Source organism: Balaenoptera ricei, chromosome 15 (assembly GCF_028023285.1).
Source record: "Balaenoptera ricei isolate mBalRic1 chromosome 15, mBalRic1.hap2, whole genome shotgun sequence".
NCBI classification, from domain to species: domain Eukaryota; kingdom Metazoa; phylum Chordata; class Mammalia; order Artiodactyla; family Balaenopteridae; genus Balaenoptera; species Balaenoptera ricei.
Window position 1 is genome coordinate 24,882,048 of NC_082653.1, and position 23,343 is coordinate 24,905,390.

At 35.6% G+C, this 23,343-nt stretch overlaps 1 protein-coding gene across 4 annotated transcripts in view; it reads right to left on the reverse strand.

The window, feature by feature from the left end:
* Positions 1-23,343, reverse strand: part of ITCH (itchy E3 ubiquitin protein ligase) — a 123,884-nt gene that overhangs the window by 19,898 nt on the left and 80,643 nt on the right. For all 4 annotated transcript variants that reach the window (XM_059897630.1, XM_059897632.1, XM_059897631.1 and 1 more), the window contains 9 exons: positions 19,584-19,653; positions 14,045-14,129; positions 10,570-10,698; positions 6,745-6,817; positions 5,828-5,899; positions 2,918-3,006; positions 1,008-1,167; positions 564-697; positions 125-265 (listed from right to left, as the gene is read on the reverse strand). In XM_059897630.1, the coding sequence (XP_059753613.1) occupies positions 125-265; positions 564-697; positions 1,008-1,167; positions 2,918-3,006; positions 5,828-5,899; positions 6,745-6,817; positions 10,570-10,698; positions 14,045-14,129; positions 19,584-19,653 (953 nt within the window). The remainder of the gene's footprint in view (positions 1-124; positions 266-563; positions 698-1,007; positions 1,168-2,917; positions 3,007-5,827; positions 5,900-6,744; positions 6,818-10,569; positions 10,699-14,044; positions 14,130-19,583; positions 19,654-23,343) is intronic.

Consider the following 23,343-nt stretch of genomic DNA (forward strand, 5'->3'; position numbering starts at 1 on the left):
TAATTAGTATAAAGGCAAATATTTTTTGAAATACTGTCCACTAGTACTACTAAGCAATTATCAACGTGCTATACAGTCCAACAGAAAGGCTAAAAACTATGTCAAAAGGAGCAGTCTCTCTTACCTGATATATTCCTCTTTATTTTCTTCTGTTACAAGAATATTGCCACCATTGGGTTTCAAATCATGACTCTTGATTTCACCTAAAATTTCTTTATCGACGGAAAAATACATTTCCAAACCACATTCCTCAATATTGTTTTCTCTGCCCAAATGAAAGTAACACTGTTACACTAATTCAGTCATGCAAGAGTTTTTTTTTAAACTAAAGGACTATGTTCTTAAATAACTATTGTTAAACTGTAACATCGGAATTAACAACAAAACTGGAACATTATGCTCTAAAATCACATTTTTGCCTAAGATATTTCTATAAAATTTATCATATTGAATAATGAGACAGGTTTAATGTAAACCATTTAAATTCAGTAAACCAATTACATGCTTAGAGTCTGAATACGTTACCAACACAACAATGATAAATTAAAAGGAAACAAACTTACTTAACCCAGATGAGAGAATTGTAAAATTCTGGATCAATAGATTCTAAATCCTTGAGTCCAACTGGTTTGTTCAAGATACGCTTATAGAATGGCAAAGAAAAACCTGTGTCTATGAATTTCCCATGGAACAGAGCCTATGCAAGAAGAAAACAATACCATTTAAGATAATTTTATATCTTATAAGATATAAAAGATTTTATATCTTATATCTCATCGTATTTCAGAATGTTTTTGTTTTTTGAATGAAGAACTCATCTAACAAACAAAACAAACTCCCCTGTCATATGATCTATTATGGAATATTTCTGGGAAAAGGGCAGATATAACAAGCCCAATCTTAGACATGTCTTAATGATGAGAAAATTTCAAATGAGAAAGTTAAAGAAACAATGCTTTAGTATTGCTGAATTAGCAAAGTAAACACAGTTCTCCACTTGTACTTACCATAGCAATAAACCTGCCAATAAAACGAAAATATTTCAGGTGATCTGGATTGATGTAAGAAGCGGGGTTTATCTGCAAGCAGTAATTATCCTTCCCTGCATATTCAAACAGGCAATACATTGGGTTCAACACCTCATGTGACAAAAGAAAGAACCATTCTCTGAAATCAAAAGAAAATTTAGAATGAAAAATCTTGTAAGTAACCATACCAATAAATCAAAGAGCAGTGCTATAAAGTTCTCAGGAATCTATACTCCTCAGATGGCGATATTTCTCTAGTCTCTTATTGATTTTCACTGCTTCTGTACAAACTGACATCTCTTGTACAGAGATATTTACACACTGCGTATTTCAAAGAATCTAAGACATCATTGACTTTAAAGACAACATTATTTGATGAACCACTAAAAAATTTTTTCCAATTGTAATACGCATCTCAGTTTCAGAGATGTTAAAATATGAAAAATTCAGTCTTAGAATCAGTGAAATACTATACATAGGCAAGTTTAAAATTCACTGTTGACCCATGTGGTTAGAACAGCTGAAACAAGTCTAACATTATTCCATCCATTACAAAGCCCCTCAGTGATGCTCATTAAGTTCCACTGCTCTCTAAATCTTAGATAAATACGAAAAACCTTCCAATTCACAGAGGCAATAAAGTACTTAATTCAAGCTACTCATTCATTAGGAAAATACTAAGAGGCTCTAATTCAAATGCTGTGAAAATACCAACCAACACTAACGTAAGATTATAGTTATTAACTATGTAACATGGGTGAAGGTCTGGCAGAACAGTAGGCAGAGTGAATCTGGGGCAATATATGTGGTATCAGCTCGTGCCTGAGTTTCCTTTCTTGTTGGTTTATGGCCTCTGGTAGTAATCCTGCTTATACTTTAATACTGCTAGTTAATTTTCTAGTTAAGAATGAATGATTGCCCTCCTGAATTATCTTTACCTAATACAAAATTAAATGTTTCTATTCATATTTGTTACTTACCTGTGATTACTTCATACATTTGAAATGTGAGCTTTTGAAACAAAACCTAAAATCCCTCAAATGTAGCCACCAGTTAGTGACCCCACAAAGACTCAGGGTCTGAACTAGGATATTAATAAACAGTATTTCTACTCTTCACAATAATCCCAGAGAAGTAGATATGATTATTCTTATTTTACAGATGAAGATATTTGCCCCAAGTTATACTACTGAGTGCAGAAAAAGCATTCAAATCCAGTCTTGACTACGAAGTCCTTGGCTTTCCATACTGCCACCACTATGCAAATTTTTAACCTGGTATGATATACTGTTATGGAATAAGCAAAGCAATTTCCTGCTTGAGTCTATCTTCTAGGGGTTTGATTAGAAGCTCCAATATTAAGAAAGGAGAATTTATAATTTCAACTCCTATTTTATACAGCTTTCTATATTTTCAAAACATATATTAATCACAGTTTGGAACTGACTGACTATTATCTCTATCAGGAATCTGTGATGGGGAAAGTGACCTGAACACTATAGGGCCTTGTATGTTCTGTGGAACAGATATGAGGTGGTGGACTGAACACTGGCTTCTGGTTTGATGATGTAAAGCTTGCATCCAGGCTCTACAACTTAGTTATGTGTCTTTGGTGAGTCTCTAAACCTCACTATTACCTGTAAAATTCTCTCTCAGAGTTATCCTGAGGATTAAAGGAGTGATGTGGGTGAAATCAACTAGCAGCACCTTAGAAAGTGCTGAATTAATGTTTCTTGAAATTTTATAATTGTAACATTAATAAAGGTACAAAAATTTGCTACATTTCATTTTCCTGAAACAGAAAATTGAGAAAATAATACTTGCAAGCAAAGTGTAATGATACCTTTGGAGGAAAGGAACTAAGTTCTGAGTATTCATATTATCACTACCTTGCTACACCTCCATAATCTAAACCTTCTTCTCCTGGAAAAATCACCCACAAACGTCTTCGCAGATCTTGGGGACTGAAGCTCATTATCTACCAAAAAAAAAAAAAAAAAGAAGTAAAAGAATCGGTAAAAGTAGAAACACCTTATACCACTTACTTCCAGGTTAGAAATCTCCTGCATTATAAGTAACTTAAATTCCCCATGACATAGATAGAACGGTGTCTGTGGTTTGGTCAACACCACACATACAGAAAATACATTAAAGTTTCATAATGTTTTATAAATTATACATATCTATATTTCTGTATACTTTATACATATATAATTTTCTTTTAAATGATCCTACTACTGACAAAGTTCCTTCTCTCATTTGTTTAGAGCAGAGTAACTGTGACCATGAGCAGAGCTTAGGTCCTTTTTTGGTTTGGGGAGGTTTGGGTTTGTTTTATAGACAAAAGGTACACATAATAACTAACTGGTTAACTTGGAAATGAAAAACAGAGGCTGCAGAGAAAATATAGTTAATTTGAAAACTCATTCTCAGTGGAAACCTGGAAAAACTACTCAAATTTTGTATTCTACTACAGTGGTTAATAAGATCATCTTCATATTTGAAGGACAGTACCATTATTGAGCTACAATGAAGAGGTCATTTGGGTTCTTGCTTTTTAAAAGTATCTAATTACTTGCCCAAAATTGGGCCAGTAGAAGATTACAAACATTAATTACTCTTAGGGAAAAAAATGACAGGGCCTGGAGAGAATAAAGTCCATACAATGATTCTATTTCATGAAAGGATAAGAATGAACAATCACATTTAAATATCCAGAGAGGCTCAGTAAGTGACCTGCTTATGCTAGGGCTCTCTCAGTTCCCACACTTTCATGAATTCATATCCCACTCAAACAAGAAAATGCCAGATATAACAAAAAATTCAATGCTTATGACAAGTATTCTACAACACTATAGGCTAGAAATATAGCAACGCAAATGAGAAATGTTATAAGTTAAAATTATCCTTTCTGTTCATTTCTTGTTCCTTCTGGCTACTCCTTGTCCCTGTGGCTGCTCCCCAAACCGTAGGGGTGTCCCTGATCTCGCTTGCTGTTCCCCCGGAAAAAAATACCTTTAAATAATACCTTTTAACAAATGCCTAATATGAAGGAAAAAAAGAAGTGTTTCTCCTGCAATTTCCCCCATAAGCAGTTGTGCTGTGTCAAGAAAAACACACCTACTACCCCAAACAACTTTATCCAAATGCTATGAAGAAAATCTGATGCTAATTTTGCTATATGTCACTCTTCCAAAGCAATCAAATTTGTCTCTTTTTATTTCACATTTATTGGATGGATGTAGAGTTTAGGGTGACAATTTTTTTTTTTTTTTTTAAAGTTTATTTATTGTATTTATTTATTTTTAGCTGTGTTGGGTCTTCGTTGCTGCGCGCGGTCTTTCTCTAGTTGCGGTGAGCGGGGGCTACTCTTCGTTGCGGTGCGTGGGCTTGTCATTGCGGTGGCCTCTCCTGTTGGGGGGCACGGACTCCAGGCACGTGGGCTTCAGTAGTTGTGGCCCGCGGGCTCTAGAGCGTAGGCTCAGTAGTTGTGGCTCACGGGCCTAGTGGCTGTGCGGCATGTGGGATCTTCCCGGACCAGGGCCCGAACCCGTGTCCCCTGCATTGGCAGGCGGATTCTTAACCGCTGCACCACCAGGGAAGGCCAGGGTGACAATTTTTAAAAACTGTTTTAGCACCATCTGGTCTGTCATTCTGCGAAAGCCTCTAGGCGTCAATAGCTAAAGGGACATTTACTCATGTTCGCATCTTTTCAGCACTGCTATCGGCAAGTTACGTTCCAAGAAACTGGCCCACCAGAGACTGACTACTCAGTGACTGCATACTGGTTACGAACATGAAAATAAGAAATAGGTAATCACGGGGTAGAGAATGGCCTTGGAGCCTTGCTTACATCAGATCAAGAGAATGACTCATAATTCTCTAAGTGGCCTTAGTCAAGCTCTGCTCCTAAAACAATATCTGCTCCTACTTAGCAGGATGCCAACTGGCATTTCCCTTCAATGTTAATAACTGAGGTTCCATTAGTAAAGAATATAATTGTTTCTGAAAGTAAGTAGACAGTTATTGTCAACTATCTCAGACAATCTCTTTTCCCTTTGCATTCGGTTTAGCACTTCTCGAAGCTGTAGCTACCAAAATTATCATAAGGGTTTGATAATGAATCACAACCACATCTGGCCATAAAACAAGGACGAACTGGATGTTTGCATATTAAGACATTTTTTTCCACTGGTCATTTTAATATATCAAAATCACTTAATACTTAGCTGTAGTTGGTTGGTAAACAAAGTTGTAAAATAAAGGTAAGTAGTAAATTAACTCAGGTTCTGAGGACAGCTAAAACATTTGTTGACTACTCCTGAAAACATTATTTTTAGATATTGTCATCAATGACCAATTACATTTTTTACTACATAAAAAATTCTTTATAGGAGTAAATATGATTATAAAAATGCAAGCAATACAGAAGTATAAAAACAAAGTCTTCTCCTCTCTTTTTCTAACTGTATCCAGTATGTTCATACAGTACTTCCAAACCTTTGTCTACCAAAAGCCTATTTTTTTACTTAAATATCTATTTCAAATCAAACACTGAGCTTAGAAATGGAAACCTGAAACTAATACTAAGTTACTCTGACATTTCAAAAGCACAGAACATACACATAAAGCTATCTGCATTTTCCTGAATTTTAAGTGTTAAGGTAGCTGGCAATGAGATTAGACTTAAAAAATTCAAGGACTCCATCTCAAAAAGTTCCAAAGTGTTTGAACTGCTAGCACCAAAAGGTTTTGGGCTGGAAGCCAGGGGGCAAACCATTAAGTGGATGAAACAGTACCTGCTGAAAGGAATCCTCAAACAATGTTTTTCTTGTCACTGTAATCTTTATGTGCTGTGGCATGGCCAGTTGCTGAAATATAAGAATGTCTTAAGTCAACTCTCACCATTAAAATGGCCTATCAAAAAACCAAAAGGGTAAAATTTTACTTACTTTTTTGCTTACAGTAACAAGTAGACTATGAATATGAACTTTTATTTAATAATGTTTAACCATGCATTTGTGAGTATTCATGCTAATTATAGATCATCTGATACATAAGAAACAGAAGAAAGCAAGATGTCGTATGCACAGTGATTACTTAATGAGTCAAACAAATCTTTAAATTTTCAAAAAGCTAATTCAAATTCTTTTTGCTTGCACAGGCCCAGTACAAGAGTTTGAAGTTTAAAAATATTCATCATAGTAACACTTTGACTAGTCCGTTAATTTTATTTAGACCCCATAAAGAAATCATCAATTCAGTAAACATTTATAATACATCAGAAATAACTGATCACATCTGTTAAACATACTCTGACTATAACCATATATATGTACTAAAGTATCTATCAAAGTGATACATATGTACGGATCTATCAAAGTCATTTATATCAAATGCTAGATATGAAAGGAGCTGGTTATAATTTACACATCAGAAATGTTTTAACTCATTTGTTTGAAGATTTCTCCAATCTGAAAATAATGAGTACTGGAATGAGTAGCAATGTTTCCTTATTCAAATGGTTTCAAATTTATTCTTCTGGACAAGAGAAGCCATAAATTATCTAAGGGATAAATCTATTTCTTTGACCTAAAAATAGGAGAAAAATTCCAATGCTTCCATTTTACCTGTTTTTCTACAGGTTATTTTCACAATCACTGATTGTGTAAGCAACATAATAAAAGGAGTACAGAAATACAGTCCCAATACTAACCTGACACCAGAACCGGAAATACTGAACCTTTGCCTTGAAGTCCCGTACATAGGCTATCTGGGGTCCATTGTCTCTGAGGAAGAATGTTAATATGACATATATAGCTTCTTGTAAGATAAAATATTGAAGGAAAACACAATACCACACTCCCTAAGAACTTAGTAGTCAAATACAAAAATGCTCTAGTACAGCATACTCCTAACACCACCTTTAAAAAAAAAAAATTTCCCATGACTATTTTTAAGTAAGAAATAGAAATAAACTTTGATCTTTTTAAAGCCCCTGTTGTGAGATTCTCTCTTATATACAGCCAAATATAACAGGACTAGGTAAAGGAGGTTCTGTCTGAGAATGGTGTCTATTCCTGAATCCATTCTCTCCTTTGTTCTTAACAGAATCTTGAGATTTACTTGGGCAGACTACATTTCCCAGTTTTTCTCTTTTTTTCTCTCAAGTTTACTAGGGGTTACCAATATTATTAAATTTTTGAAGACCCAACTTGTAGCTTTGATTTTTCTGTTCTTTCATTTCCATTTCATTGATTTCTGCTTTTATGCTTATTTTGTACTTAATTAACTTTTCTATTTCTAGCTTCTTAAGGTGGAAGCAGGGAACAATGGTTTTACACCCTATTTTCTAATCTAGTCCTTTAAAGCAATTAAGTCTTCCTCCAAGACTACTTTTGTTAAATCCCACAAATTGTGATGTTTTGCTTTTATTATCATAAAGTAAAAAAAATTTCCTTATTTCTAGTGAGCAACTTCTTTGAGCCATGGATTATTCAGTAGTGTGCTATTTAAATCCCACTGGACTATTTTTTAATGATAGAGAGACATATACTTCTGTTTCATACAAGCCTCTATTGTTTTGGGGTTTTCTGCTATATGTGCCCAAACTTAATTGTAACTAAGATTAATGATACAACAGTATCTGTTTGTAATTTATTACATATCTAATTTCATTAATACCTAATTGGCCTGAATTCCTAGTTTGTTTGAAACATGAAAGTTTAATTTTATATTTTCTGCATATTAAAAAAAGTAACAAGAGGTCAGCAATGTCCTGAAATTAAAGCCAGACAAAGGTGCTAAATGAAAACAAAACTTCATTGTACAACTGAAACAATATTGTATGTTGAGTACAACTTAATTAAAATAAAAAAATTAAAAAGTATGTTTACAATGCGCTTAACAAAATTAAAAAGAGAAAAACTACAGACCAATCTCTCTTATGAACATAGATGCAAGAATCCTAAAAAAAAATACTAGTAAATTGAATTCAGGAGTATATTAAAAGGATTAACATTTTAATCCTTTTGACCAAGTGGAATTTATCTCTGGAATGCAAGGATGATTTAACATATGAAAAGTCAATGTAATACACCACACATTAATAAGGGGAAAAAAACCACACGATCATCTCAAATGATGCAAAAAAGCATTCAACAAAATTCAATATCCTTTTATGATAAAAAACATTCAACAAACTAGAAGGAAACCAACTCAACATAATAAAAGCTATATATGAAAATCCCACAGCTCACATCACATTCAATGGTGGAAGAATGAAAGCTTTCCCTCTAAGATCTGGAACAAGGCAAGGTTGCCTGCTTTCATCACTTCTATTCAACACAGTATGGAAAGTTCTAGCCAGAGCAATTAGGCAAGAAAAAGAAAAGGCATCCAAATTGGAAAGGAAGAAGAAAACATTTGTTTGAAGATGATATGATCTTATATATAAAAAACTCTAAAGACTCCAGACGAAAAAACCTGTTAGAACTAATAAGTAAATTCAACAAAGTAGAACACAAAACATACAAAAATCAGTTGTATTCCTATACACTAACAATCAACAATCTGAAAAGGAAATTTTACAAAACAATTCCATTTACAAATAGCATCAAAAACAATAAAACACTTAGGAATCAATTTAACCAATAGGATAAAAGACTTGCACAATGAAAACTATAGAACATTGCTGGAAGAAAATAAAGAAGACAAATAAATGTAAAGACAGCTTATGTTCATGGATTAGAAGACTTAATATTGTTAAGATGTCAACACTAACCAAAGGAAACTTCAATGCAATCCTTATCAAAATCCCAATGTCTTTGTTTTTGTTTTTTTTTTTTGCAGAAATAGAAAAATCCATCCTAAGGTTCATATGGAATCTCAAAAGGACCCTGAAAAGCCAAAACAATCTCAAAAAAGAACAAAATTGGAGGACTCACATTTCCTGATTTCAAAATTTAGTAAAAGCTACAGCAGTCAAAACAGTGTGGTGCTGGAATAAACACAGACATACAGAAAAATAGAACAGAAAGGCCAGGAATCAACCTCCACATATATGGTCAAATAGTTTTTGACAAGGGTGCCAAGTCCACTAAACAAATGGTGCTGGCAAAACTGGATATCCACTTGCAAAAGAATGAAGTTGAACCCTTACTAAAACCATGTACAAAAATTAACGGAAAATGAATCCAAGGTCTAAATGTAAGAGCTAAAGCTATGAAATGCTTAGGAAATACACAGAATGGGAGAAAATATTTGCAAATGACATATCTGATAGGGATTAATATCCAGAATATACAGAGAACTTTTAAAGCTCAACAAAAAACAACCTGATTCAAAAATGGGCAAAGAACCGAAATAGACATTTGTTCTAAGATATACAAAATGGTCAATAAGCACATGAAAAGATGCTTAACATCATGAATCATTAGAGAAATACAAACCACAATGAGATACCATTTCATACTAATTAGGATGGCATTACACACACACACACACACACACACACACAGAGTAACAACTGTTGGCATGGATGTGGAAAAACTGGAACCCATGTGCTCTGCCAGTGAGAACATAAAGCAGTGCATCCACTGTGGAAAACAGTATGGCAACGTCTCAAAAAAAACCCACAGAATTATCATTTGATTCAACAATTCTAATTCTGAATATATATGCAAAAGAACTGAAAGCAAGAACTTGAACAGATATTTGTACCCTCATGTTCTCAGCATCATTCACAATAGCTGAAAGGTGGGTGGAAACAACTCAAATGTCCATGAACCACATGTATACAAGCTAAAACATGGATGAGCCTTGGAAACATGATGCTAAGTGAAATAAGCCAGTCACAAAGGACAAACATTGTATGATTAGTCAAATTCATAGAGACAGAAGGTAGAACAGTACTTATCAGGGACTGGGGGAGAAGGGAGACTGGAGAGTTATTGTTTACTGGGTACAGAGTTTCAGTATGGGATAATAAAAAAGTGTTAGAGATGGATGGTGGTGATGGTTGTACAGCAATAAGTGTACTTAACACCACTAAGATATACACCTAAAATGGTCAACTTTGTTATGTCTGTTTGACCATAATTTTAAAAAAAAACCTAAACAAAACATATTAAGCAAATCAAAACACAGTTACTTTTCAAAAATGGAAAAGAAAAAGTAATGGGAGTTTTCAAGTTAAAAGGTGATAGATGTGTAAATAGAACTTTTGTAAGTCAAAAAAAAAAAAAGGTGATAGAAATGAAAGAAAGTAGGTATCAGAAATCAGGGATTAATTGGTGAGCAGTACTATACTGATAATTTCTAAACACTCATTTAATGCTGTGAATAGATGGTAACAAATATGGAAAGTCTCTAGGAGAAAATATTCAAGAAGCTAATGGAAATACAAAACATTTAGTGATCAGAGACCTACAGGCAAGCCACCTCAAGAAATGTAAGAATTGCACTCTTTGGTAATTGAGATCTTTATATCAAAATCTTATGAATCAGTTTTACTTTTAATCAAAACATTTAGAAAACTTACAAGGCAGATTTTCCAGTGCGGGGATCTATATAGGTGGTTGTTCTTCTATTGTGGTCCACAAAATACGGAATTCCATCTACTGTGAACCTCATTTCCCAGCCTTCAGGTAAGGGCTTTTCATTTAATTGACTATATAAAACACAGAAACATATATAAACAAATAAAAAATGTTAAAGAGTTCCTTGTTTGCCAAGTACAGAAACCAAAAATACCCATAAAGGCGGCAGAAATATTCTAGAAAACCATTTAGTCCAGTATTTTCCAGCTGTTTACTAAAATCCTACAAGCATGTTATACATGTCAACAGGTCCATCAACCATCAGTCTTCTCCCATCTACTTTGCCTGTATTCCCTACCTGCCTAAACATCTCATAGTAACCAAGTTCTGCCAATTCTGCCTTAGAAGTTTTCATGTTCATCACTGTTTTCAATCACCAGCACCAACCATCCTTACTCTGGCTTTATTCATCTCTCTTTTAAACTTTCATAACAGCAGTCTAACTGGTTTTGCTGCCTCTAGTCTCACTCTGGTCCTATACTCATATTTCACATTGCTGATAGAGTACTAAAACAGAGATCTGAACAAATTCGTTCTCTTCTAAAAGTGATATCACTATTCACCACTAACCAATTATAAGACCTAAACTCCTCCATTTGGCCCTCACTCTGTCTCAATACTCTGCCCTCTATGTTTCCTTTCAGTTTTACCTCTGCACTCTACCTCCACCTCCCTTCCATGAACCCTGTGTAGTGTACGCCTACTCACCATTTCCCTAAACAAGACATGGTCTGTCAAACCTCCAAGTGAAGCCTTTCCCCTTGTCCAGAATCTCTATTATTCCTGTTAAGGCAACTCAAATGTTCTTAATGGAGTATTCCTACCCACTTCCTTAATACCTATCTTTAGACCTTGCTTAATCTCTCTAAACTTCAGTGTTCCCAGTTGCATCCATATTTTCCAGTTCATTTTTCTCTATTCTACAGTTTCATTTTTCTCATCTGGTGGGGTCTGGTGAGAAGGCAAAGCAATGGAAATGTCCAAGTTCACATCAGAAAGGAAGAAAAGGAGGGGTTAGAGGCATTTAATCTCACTGTTTTAGAGAGCCACTACGGCTGACAGGAGTGTCACTTTCCTCAAGTGTACTTCAGAAGAACAAAAGGCTTAGAACCATTGCCTACAACAGTATTTTGTGAACTATGCCAAAAAGTTAAGAACATTTAACTATATTTACAGAACTAAATACAAATGTCAGACAAAACAGACTACTAAAAATTTAAGAAGATAACACTTCTCATTTGTTATAATCATATTTGCAAGATGGGCTCAGTAACAAGTTGTTTTCTTGAAAACAAATTGGATAGAACTGGGTTATTTGTATTATTTATAAAAATATGATTCTAACTTTAGCTCTGAAACTTTAAAGGTCCAAGGGGGAACAAAAAATGGTAGCAAATTACAGAAAGGTGACATGGTCTATTCTATCCTTAGTGATAGAATTTTAAAGAGAAATTAGAAATGTTGCCTATGAAATTCTTAATTATTCCTTTTTAAGAAACTGAAAATATTTAAGTTAAATACCATAACACCATAAAATGTTGTGATTTGCTGGTACCCAGAAATAGATTTTAAATTTAAAGCACACCTTTAAAATAGAGGTTCTTAAAACCCTGACCTATGGTAGATGTGAAGATTTAATCACGCCCAAACAGAGGTCAAACCACTGCCCTCAGCTACTGGGAGGTGATCTCTAGGCCTCTGGAATGTCCTGCCTGTCAAGTGTATCTTTGTTTGCTTAGGGGCTTCGAACACCAGACCGTCAATCATGTGATTTATGAGGGAGGCTCTGGGATATGCCATATCAGCTCTAACCTCTGGAGTAACTAGACACTATAGGTATTAGCCCAAACTGTGGGGAAGAGCTGGAAACTAAAGGTTAGCTACGCAGGCAGTACATGATGGAGCCCCAATAAAAACTCTGGATACTAGAGACTAGGGTGAGATTCCCTGGTTGGCAATACTCAACACATACTGTTCCACATCAATTCTGGGCATTTGGAACCCTCTCAGATTCTGCCCTATACATCTCTTCCTTCTGTTGGTTCTAGTTTGTATCCTTTCCCTGTAATAAAGGAGGCTGTGAGTATAAGAGGTTTCAGAGAGTTCTAGTCTCTCTAGTGAGTTACTGAACCTGAAAGTGGTTGGGTAGACACCCTAAATTTGTAGTCAGTCAGTCTGAAGTGAGAGTAGTCTTGGAGACCTCCCAGCTTGTGGCTGATGTCTTAAGTGAGGACAATTTTGTGGGGACTGTGCCTTCTGACTATATAGCTTACCAAATTCCCTGTGAATGGAACCCTCTGGAAATCTGATAAACACATAGCATTACATATTGTTATGAGCTGAACTGCGTCAACCCACAAATTCTTCTGCTGAAATCCTACACCTCAGTACCTCAGAATGCAACCTTATTTGGAAACAGGGTTATTAAAGATGTAATTAGATGAGATCATGCTGGAATAAGGTGGGCCACTAATCCAATATGATCGATGTCCTTATTAAAGGGGGAAATTTGGACCTTGAGACATGCATACAGGAAGAATGCCATTGGAGTTACGCTGCACAAGCCAAGGGACTATCAAAGATAGAAGAGAGACCTGGAACACATCTTTTCCTAGTGCCTTCAGAGGGAGCATAGCTCTGCTGACACCTTGACCTTGAAATATGTATAAGACAAGTTTCTGTTGTTTAAGTCACTCAATTTGTGGTACTTTGTTAAAGCAGCTCTAGCAAACTAATACATACACTATCACATAATGTTATAAAGAAAAACAATTACATATACATAATAAATATTAAAAAGACAAACTTGTAATAAATAATGTACCTCTTTAATGGCTTATTAACTAGCAAGTTCTTGTAATGATGTGTGTAAACAATATTTTCAGATATCTGCAACAACTGCAGAAAGATATTAAAAACCTGTGATTTCTACTGGTGGCAAAGTCCGAGGCATTGTTAATTCTAATATTATGGTTGTGGCCTACAATCATAATGGAAAGAACACTCAGTTTTAGGTAAAGGTTACTGAAAATGAATATGTATTTTTCCCCTCTAAGTCACATACTCCCTGAATTCTATCCAGAGATGTCAGGTTGCAAAACCCCACTTTAGAATTAGTAATCTAGTCTTACTAACAACAAACAGGTATTTTTGGGGGGAAAACACATACACACACACACACACACACACACACACGTATTCGTATATACCAGTGAGGGTTTTTTCCCCCCTGTACTCTCAAGAAACCCACCTTCATTATATGGAAGTAATAGTGTAATTTTTTCTCTTTCTTAAGTATGTGGGTAATTAAGGCTTTTGGGGAAAGAATATGTAGGTTTGATCTTTTTCATAACTGAGTTGGAAATAGGGTACAATCTTTAAGAAGTTATCTATACACTAATAACTGCAAGTTCTTACCCTTGATTTCTGGGGTCTTCCCATTGTGTAATACGAGTATTGTGGTTGACAAAATATACTCTACCATTGCTGTCCGTTCTCTTCTCTTTAAAACAAACGAAAAAAAGCAAAGCATTAGAGTTGGCATAGTCTTCTTCCTCAAATTAAAATAAGATGAGCTGATTTTGCCCATTTCTCACTGCTCTGTTGATTTTGTAGTTTTTAAATCACAACTTTAAAGGTTTGATTTATTCTTTCACTATTAAATCCACATACTTACTCAAGTTATAAAATATCATCTTATCCTAGAACAGGGGTCCCCAACCCCTGGGTCCTCGGCCTGTTAGGAAGAGGTGAGCAGAGGGTGAGCAAGCGAAGCTTCGTCTGCTGCTCCCCATTGCTTGCTGGCTCACGTGACCGCCTGAACCATTCCCCACCGCCACCACCCCTGCCCCCACCTTGGAAAAACTGTCTTCCACAAAACCGGTCCCTGGTGCTGTCCTAGAAACTAAATAGACATAATTCACAATGTCCTGCCCATAGGACCTTTTTGTTCAATCCAACCAGCAGCAAGAATAATTAACTGTTTTAACTCTGCATATATGACTTCATTTTAACCTTCAAAGTCCCACAGAGTAGGTAGTTTTCCTTTATCTTGAAGATATAGTAACTCAGACAGGCTTAGTGATCTGTCCCAAATTTCAGAATTAAGTAGCAGCTAGAGGATGGAAACTGATGTCTGCATTCAGAGATTTTTTTCATATCACACCATCTCATTTCTTAAAATACAATGAGGGGATATAATTTGTTTCTTTGCTATATGCTAGGCATTATTCAACTAGAAAAGACACTGTTTCAAAATATATCCTGTTTCTTAATACAACCAGTTTCCAAATCCTAAATATCTACAGTAACTTTTTATACAAGGGTTGGGCAGAAGGGCTCGGCTCTTTAATTTACTGTATCTGAAGCAGCTGCTTGTTTACCCACCTGCCTCTTGCTTTAGGACTCTCCTTGTTTTCTTATACCCGTTCTACACAATTTGCCCCGCTTCTTTGAGATTTCTCATTAAGGTTTACAAGATGTGTGGATATTATTTTCTCTTTTAATAACCAAATAGTTTTGAAATTTTAATATTAATACTAGTTCTGTTGTTTTGAACTACTGACTTCTCTGCTCCATTACAAATTAATTCTTCAAAAGAACGGTCTCTTCCGATGTCTGAATCTTTTAAATTTGGCCAAGATGTCTAAAAATGAAAACTGAAGTATTCAATAGTATGAAATGGATTCCCTCATTTTAGAAAGCATGGTTATCTTAAAATAAGCAATTTTCAAAAAAAAAAAAATTAAGCTTAACTCTGTTGTGATAAAGCCAATTTTTATTTCCTATGGTTTGCAAGTTCATATGTTTTTCAAACAACATTTATTTAGATCCTTTGGCTCTTTCTTTAAGCAAGATATTGCAGAATGAGTGTTAGGCCAAATTATACAGCCTCGTAAAGTTAGTGTTTGGTAACTTTTAACTTATCTCCAGGACTGACTCCATGATCGCAAGTAGCAGTGATGATACTGGGGCAGGGGGTAGGGGTTGGGGTGGAGGTGGCACAGAGGGATATACTGGTATCATGAATCTGCTCCTGACATCTCAGGTACTTTCTATATCAGCTGACCTAAAATGGAAATAGAACTTCCAGAGTGTATAATATACAGAAAATGGACTCTGCATCTTCTGACACATCCTGCGTAATAACAATGGCTTTGCCGGTCATGGCACCTTGAGTGTGGAAACATGTAACCAACTTTAAGAGCTGTCTCTGAGGCAAAAAGAAGCACCCACAGCGCTACACAGTTGTAGCTACATAATAACAAAATAAGTTAATGTTCTTGGCAGTCAAATTTAAATTTTTAAATACACTTACAGAATTAATAAACTTCTTGTGTACAATTTTTAAGTAACTTTTATAATCTAAAATTAATATCCTAAGTGCACAGTTGAGTGTATATTCTCCTTTTAACTGCCACGTAAGTTCAGATTTCAGGGCCAGATATTCTCTCTTCAAAAAGCTAACATGAACAGAGTCACTGCCTGGGTTCTCCAAGGGTTCTGAAGTCTGAGCACCCTGCCAACCACATCAGAGCTGGTGAGTTACTGACCTCAGCTAAGGACACCCTCTTCTTACCCATGGTCAGTGTTTACTGAACGGTGGCATGAAGCTAGGGATGGCATGGAGATATTCCTTTTTCTTTCTTTTCAGATGAACAGATTTAAGGCTTTTGTGTAGTTTTGCCTTATTCCCGAACTTTTTTCGTGTGCTTTGGTTTTATCATTTTTAAATGTCTTTTTTAAAAAATATATATATATATATTTATTTATTTATTTAGACTGCACTGGGTCTTAGTTGTGGCACACAGATCTTCATTGCAGTGTGTGGGCTCTTTAGCTGCAGCATGCGGACTTCTTAGTTACGACATGCAAACTCTCAGTTGCGGCATGCATGTGGGATCTAGTTTCCTGACCAGGGATCGAACTCCGGCCCCCTGCACTGGGAGCGCAGAATCTTACCCACTGGACCACCAAGGAAGTCCCTTTTTTAACTGTCTTAACCAAGCAGATTTTCTTTTCAGTGAAAAACATCTAACTGTTTGACATTTTAAATATTTAGTTTGTGCACTTAGATTATAGCTCACACACTTCATAGGTGTGATTTTACTAGGTAGGCTTTCTAAATAAAAGCTTAAAAACATTTTTAAAACAAAAACAAAAAACCAACAAAACAAAAAAAAGCTAACATGAGGTAAGATAAAGTTAATAGAAAACTTATTTCTATGTTTGTTCTAAGTATATAGTACTGATAAAAGCATTTCTTGGAAGAGGCTGTGAAAACCAAAATTTCAAAGGTGATGCGCTTGCAAACTGTAGGCTCACCTGCTTAATGAGAAGTACTGTGACTACAGAGCTGATTTCTTACCTCGTTCAAAAAACACATGATAAACAACTCCTAAATAACTGAACACCAAGCCTGAATGCACATCAAACCACTTCCTGACTTGATGAATAAAACAATGAAAAACAGAAGCTTCTTGTTGTTCTATGTATTCTTTCATAGCAACTCTGAAAATGAGAAAATAGTTTTATACTTGATGGGTAAACCAGCTATACAAAGCCCTATTAGACTATATTGTTGAACCAAAAGCATTCTTTGTTCTCCAGCCTCTATAGTTTGCATGTGTTAAAAATTCTTCACTGTCAGCTTGTAAGGTAGTAATGTCTAGTCCTAGCATACAAAAGTCTGAAAGGGTGAGCAAGTTTGATTTAAAAATACATGGTGTCACAAAAATAATGCTAACAATTTTAGAACATCAACACAGGCTGTAAACTGGGATTTTATTTCCTGGATCAATGCTGAGGGTCTATTGGGTGGTTCTCATTTGTGATAGTACCAGTGTTGTCACTGGCTCAACAAATAACACATATGCCCCAAAGGCAGAGAATCATAAAGCAGTGCTCAGTCTGAATAATAGGATGATCGTGAACTCATTTAAGAAGGGGGAGGGGTTGCACTTCAACTTCAGGAGTGTGAAACCTAAAAATAAGCAGAATGTAAAATAACCAAGGCAAAATTCTGATAACGTACGTAAGCTGGAATTGGGTCTCTAGAGGCAGTATTTTATGGAGGTGTTGTTGGCTAAAGTAAAAATGAGAAATACTGATGTTGAGGATAATAATAAATACAGAAGACAAGGACCAGATTTGCAGGAAAAGCTTTACAAATAAAGGCAACATAGCCTGCAATTCGTGCTTCTATGAGCGAGAAACAATTTTTCTTAACAGCTGCCCTGGAGAAGGAGCAAAATAGTTTGTGTTTCTAACAAAAGCCAATCAGGTCATGGTTTTTCTGCACTAAAATTAAGAGGATGAATACACGACCTACAGGTATATCGTTTCTCCTCTGTAACACAAACATAAAACAACCCTAGAAATAAAGCTGAGAAGACCATCCATGTCTGGGCATGCAACCAAGCAGGTCTAGTTCAATATGCCTCAAAAGAACAACATCCCTTCTTCTGAAGTACTTCATGCCAATTATAAACTGTCCATTACAAGGCTCCCACAGAGCCAGAAGACTCCTTACCAAACTACCAGACACTGGTAAAGACAGAAATTCACAACTTTCATATGCTTTCCCTTTGCTACAAGCCAGTGACAATAATAGTTATAACTATGAACTATTATATTTTTTTACTTCTTTGACTCCTAGGAATGCTAGGGATAAATAACTTTAAGGGCAATGTGGTAACTGAAAAGCAGGCTTACACAGCCAGTATCATTTATTGCCCAGATTCATGTGACCTTGACATCAATTTTTTTCCCTCCCTTCCTAAAGAAAGTAATGCTAGAGCAATCTATCTTAGAAACTGATGTTTCCCAACAAGACTATCTAGAAATATCACTTTCTGAAATATCTGCAGCTCTTGAAGATAAAACTTCAACTGGTTCCATAAATGGCTTTACTTTGCTGTTTTCCACTTTCTATATTCTCTTTCTCTTCCGTGCAAAACTGTTTCTATATTGCTGTGTTTACTCTGGAAACTTGCTACAGCTCTATGACTTATATAATGGATATAAAATAATCTGGTAGGGCAGGCTCATCTTAAAGTCTATAAAAAGTTTTAATAACTAAGGTACTTGATAACAGAGCATGCTCATGCAGGACACAAAGTCACCACCCCAACATGTTCCCCCTTCCACTGTTCTTTCAGATAACATCAACTCAATCAACCTCTGAACTGTGTTTTCGAAGCACCAATATGATCAAAATAATCTTTAAAGCTTTTTATTTTGAAATAAGTATTACAGCATATTGCAAAAATTGTTCAAAGAATCTCATATACCCCCTTCAACCAGTTTCCTCCGACGGTGACATTTTATGTAGCTATAGCACAATATCAAAATCAGAAAATTGACACTGGTACATTACTGTTGACTACAAACTTCATTCAATTTTCACTAATTTTTAAAGTTTGAATTCATTTATGTAAATATATAGTTCTATGCACTTTTATTCCATGTACAGATTTGTGTAATCACCACCATGGTCAAGATATAGAACTGTTCCACCACTACATAAGAACCACTTATGTTACCTCCTATATTTGTAACCACCTACCAGTGGCTCTGTTTCCTGGCAACTACTAATCTATTTCTCATCTCTATAGTTCTGTCATTTCCAGAATGTTATATAAATTGAATAACACAGTATACAATATTTTGAAATGGATTTTTTTCACTAAGCATAATGCCTTTGAGGTCCATCCAGATTTTCATGTGTACCATAATCCATTTCTCCTTATGCTGAGTGGGCAAAATATTTTTATATTTTACAAGAGTAACTTAGAACTTTTGGGAAATTAAATGCCTATTTGGCACTCTGAATTAAACCAACACACCCCAAAAGCTTTCCAGATATTCACTCAAGCAAGCACAGGGTATAACATCCATCCATAAATACCGAATTGTTAAAATAACTGAATTCAATTTAAAAATCCATGTGACTTACCCCATCCAGGTGGCAGGGGACCCAGGGGATCAAATTCTTTATTTTGTGATGTAGCAAACAAGTCTTGATTCTAAAAAGAACAACCCCCAAAATGGTGAAATAACGAACAACTTAAACTGATAACTTGAGAGCAGGCTTATGAATTCTGATATGCCTTTCCCTGGCCATGTGCAACATAACATACTCTTACAGAGTTCACATCTTAGAGAAGTATGACACAGTCAAGAATAAAAGCCAATGCACTCTCATGAAGAAAAAAACTTCGTCAACATTATTTAACATTTGAAACTATTTGAAATTCAAATATTACAAATAATCTTACACCCAAATGACCATTTTTTCCCCTTCTTTAGCTCCAAGTCAGTAAGTTAGAGAAATACATAAATCTCCCAAGAGTCACTTATAAATAACAGTACTCAGAGTCATCAGCTGGCTAAGAAAAATTTTGTATTTATAACTCAAAAATAGAGGATCATATACAGGACATGGTATAATACAAAGAATTGTGAGAAGAGAGTTGGGGGAGTAGGAAGAATAGGCTGTCATATGAGTAAAAGAAAAGAATTCCAGTTGGAAGGAGTTGACAAGCCTAGAACTGAATAGAAGATTTCTTACATTTGTTTGAAATTATCACATTGGTGGAGAGAGAGGTTTGATTAGATAAACGGAAAGTAGGAGTCAACCACTGGAAAAAGAGAAGCAAAAGTCATACTGAGTGTGTAGTGTGAAGGGTTAATGACTGTGTTTTAGTTTAAATGTATAATGAAGTGGGGGATACTTTGTGGTCTTTCAGTACGATGTGGTTAAGCCCTTTCTCCTTTAAGTAAGGTAAGGCAAATAAATAATAGACTAATTGCTTCAAAAAAAATTATGGAAAAAAAACTCACAAGTAAAATAAGACAGTGCACCCCATATACCCAGCAACGAGATTCAACAATTACCAAAACTGCCACATTTCTTTATTTTTCTTCCATATTCTTTGCTGAAGCAAAAAAAAAAAAATCAGTCATCATTTCACTCCTATGTATTTTAGTATGCCTTTCTAAAATTTGTGAACATTTTCTTATACAACCACAATATCATTATCACACCTAGCAAAGAATCTATGATAATTTTATCCTCTAATACACAATCCCTAATTAAATGCCTCTGGTTGCTTACTGGGTCAAATCAGAATCCAAACAAAGTCATCATACTGCATTTGGTTTAGTCTCTTAAGTCTAAATTTTATAGCAGTTTCCCCCACTGTCAGTCTTTCCCTGCCTAACCCCCGCCCCCATGTCACTGACTTATTACAGAAACTAGGTTAACTGACTGAAAAAGTTTTAAAAGCATATGAGAGATATTCCATTTCTCATTTAAAAGCTCTTGGAAGACAGACCTGTCAAGGAGTGGTCTTGCTCCTCCTGACAGACACAATAATGAAAACAGGGTAACCAAGGAGAAACACTACACAAGGTTTGAACCCTGGCTACAGAACAGGTCGGAGTAGTTTGGCATATGACAATCTGTTTTGATAATTTTCTAAGACCCAAGCCTATCCCACAGGCTCTCCCTGGACAGATAAGGGGGGGGGGGGGGGGCGGTACAGGCACAATGAAGCCATGGGCCAGAGCCATTACAGGGTGATACATCATCAACCATATCCATTCTGAGGTTAAAAATGCTAGGTGTATGAGCATCTACTGCCCCGTAACCAGGGTCAGAACAAAGGCCACTTCATCTACCCAATAAACAGACTTTCTCAGCAACACCCCACCACTTTTTAAGTAGCTGGTATTAAGAATGTTCAATTCAGTTCATAACTAAAATAGGCTGTTTAAGTTCTTTATAATTTAGAACCACTCTATAACAAGAGCAAAGAGTAAGAATTTGGATAGGAGAAGAAAAAAAAAGAAAAGAAAATGGTTGATGAGTAAAAGCTGCAATTCAAGAAAAGTTCCAAAGACTCTGAGTATTTAATTGGTCAAGTTTACAATAAAGCAATACACACTGTAGGTGCTCCAAGAATCTGCTGAATCTGTCTTTAAAAAGAATGTTTTTAAAGGTCATGTACTAGACATACAGATGGCCAACAGGCACATGAAAAGATGCTCAACATCACTAATCAAAACCACAATGAGATATCACCTCACACCCATCAGAATGGTTATCACTGAAAACATCACAAAACAAATGTTGGTGAGGATGTAAAGAAAAAGGGAATCCTGTACACTATTGGAAGAAATGTAAATTGGTGCAGCTACTTTGGAATACAGTATGGAGGTTCCTCAAAATACTAAAAGTAGGGACTTCCCTGGTGGTCCAGTGGTTAAGACTTCTTCGTGCTTCCACTGCAGGGGGCACGGGTTCAATCCCTGCTCAGGGAACTAAGATCCTGCATGCCGCATGGTGGGGCCAAAAAAAAAAGACTAAAAATAGAACTACCATATGATCCAGCAATTCCACTCCTGGATATATGTATCTGAAGAACACAAAAACACTAATTCAAAAAGATACACGCACCGCCATGTTCATAGCAGCTTTATTTACAATAGCCAAGAAAGATATGAAAGTAAAAAAAGTATCCATCAACAGATGAATGGCTAAAGAATATGTGGTATATATACACAATGGAATACTACTCAGCCAAAAAAAGGACATTTTGCCATTTGCAACAACATGGATGAACCTGGAGGGTGTTATGCTTAGTGAAATAAGTCAGAGAAAGACTAATACTGTATGTTATCACTTATATATGGAATCTAAAAACTAAAACGAATGAACAAAATAAAAAAAACTCACAGATATAGAGAACTAGTAGTTACCAGTGGGAAGAGGGAAAGGGGGAGGGGAAAGATGGGGTAGGGGATTAAGAGGTACAAACTACTACGTATAAAATAAATAAGCTACAATGAATATATTGTATAGCACGGAATATAGTCAATATTTTATAATAACTTTAAATGGAATATAATCTATAAAAATTTGAATAACTATGCTGTACACCTGAAACTAATATAATATTGTAAAACAACTATACTTCAATGAAAATAAAAATAATAAAAGATCATATATTATAGGGGCTTCCCTCATGGTGCAGTGGTTAAGAATCTGCCTGCCAATGCAGGGGACACGGGTTCGAGCCCTGGTCTGGGAAGATCCCACATGCCGCGGAGCAACTAAGCCCGTGTGCCACAACTACTGAGCCTGCACTCTAGAGCCCACGAGCCACAACTACTGAAGCCCGTGTGCCACAATTACTGAAGCCACCACAATGAGAAGCCCACGCACTGCAACAAAGAATAGCCTCCGCTCTCAGCAACTAGAGAAAACCTGCATGCAGCAGCCAAAGACCCAATGCAGCCAAAAATGAAATAAATGAATGAATAAATAAATGTATTAAAAAAAAGATCATGTATTATAAAAGTGAGATAAAGGGCACATTTGCAATTGTGGATATGAGGGAGAGAAAAGATGAAAACTAACATTTCTATGTATCCAGTATGTGCCAAACATATTAGGAACTTTATTTTACAGAATCCTCAAAAAAAAAAAAAAAACCCTCTGAGGTAATTTTATATATGGATCTATTGTATAGATAAAGTAAATGAGTCTTGATGAGGTTAAGTAACTTACTCAAAGTCATATAGAGAAAGTAACTGTGGAACCAGGATTTGAACCCAGATGTATCTGATTCCAAAGCCCATGCTCTTTCCACTGGACACCTATGTGGAAACTAGCTTTTAAGAAGACAGGCAAGCTAGGTATTCAAACCTAA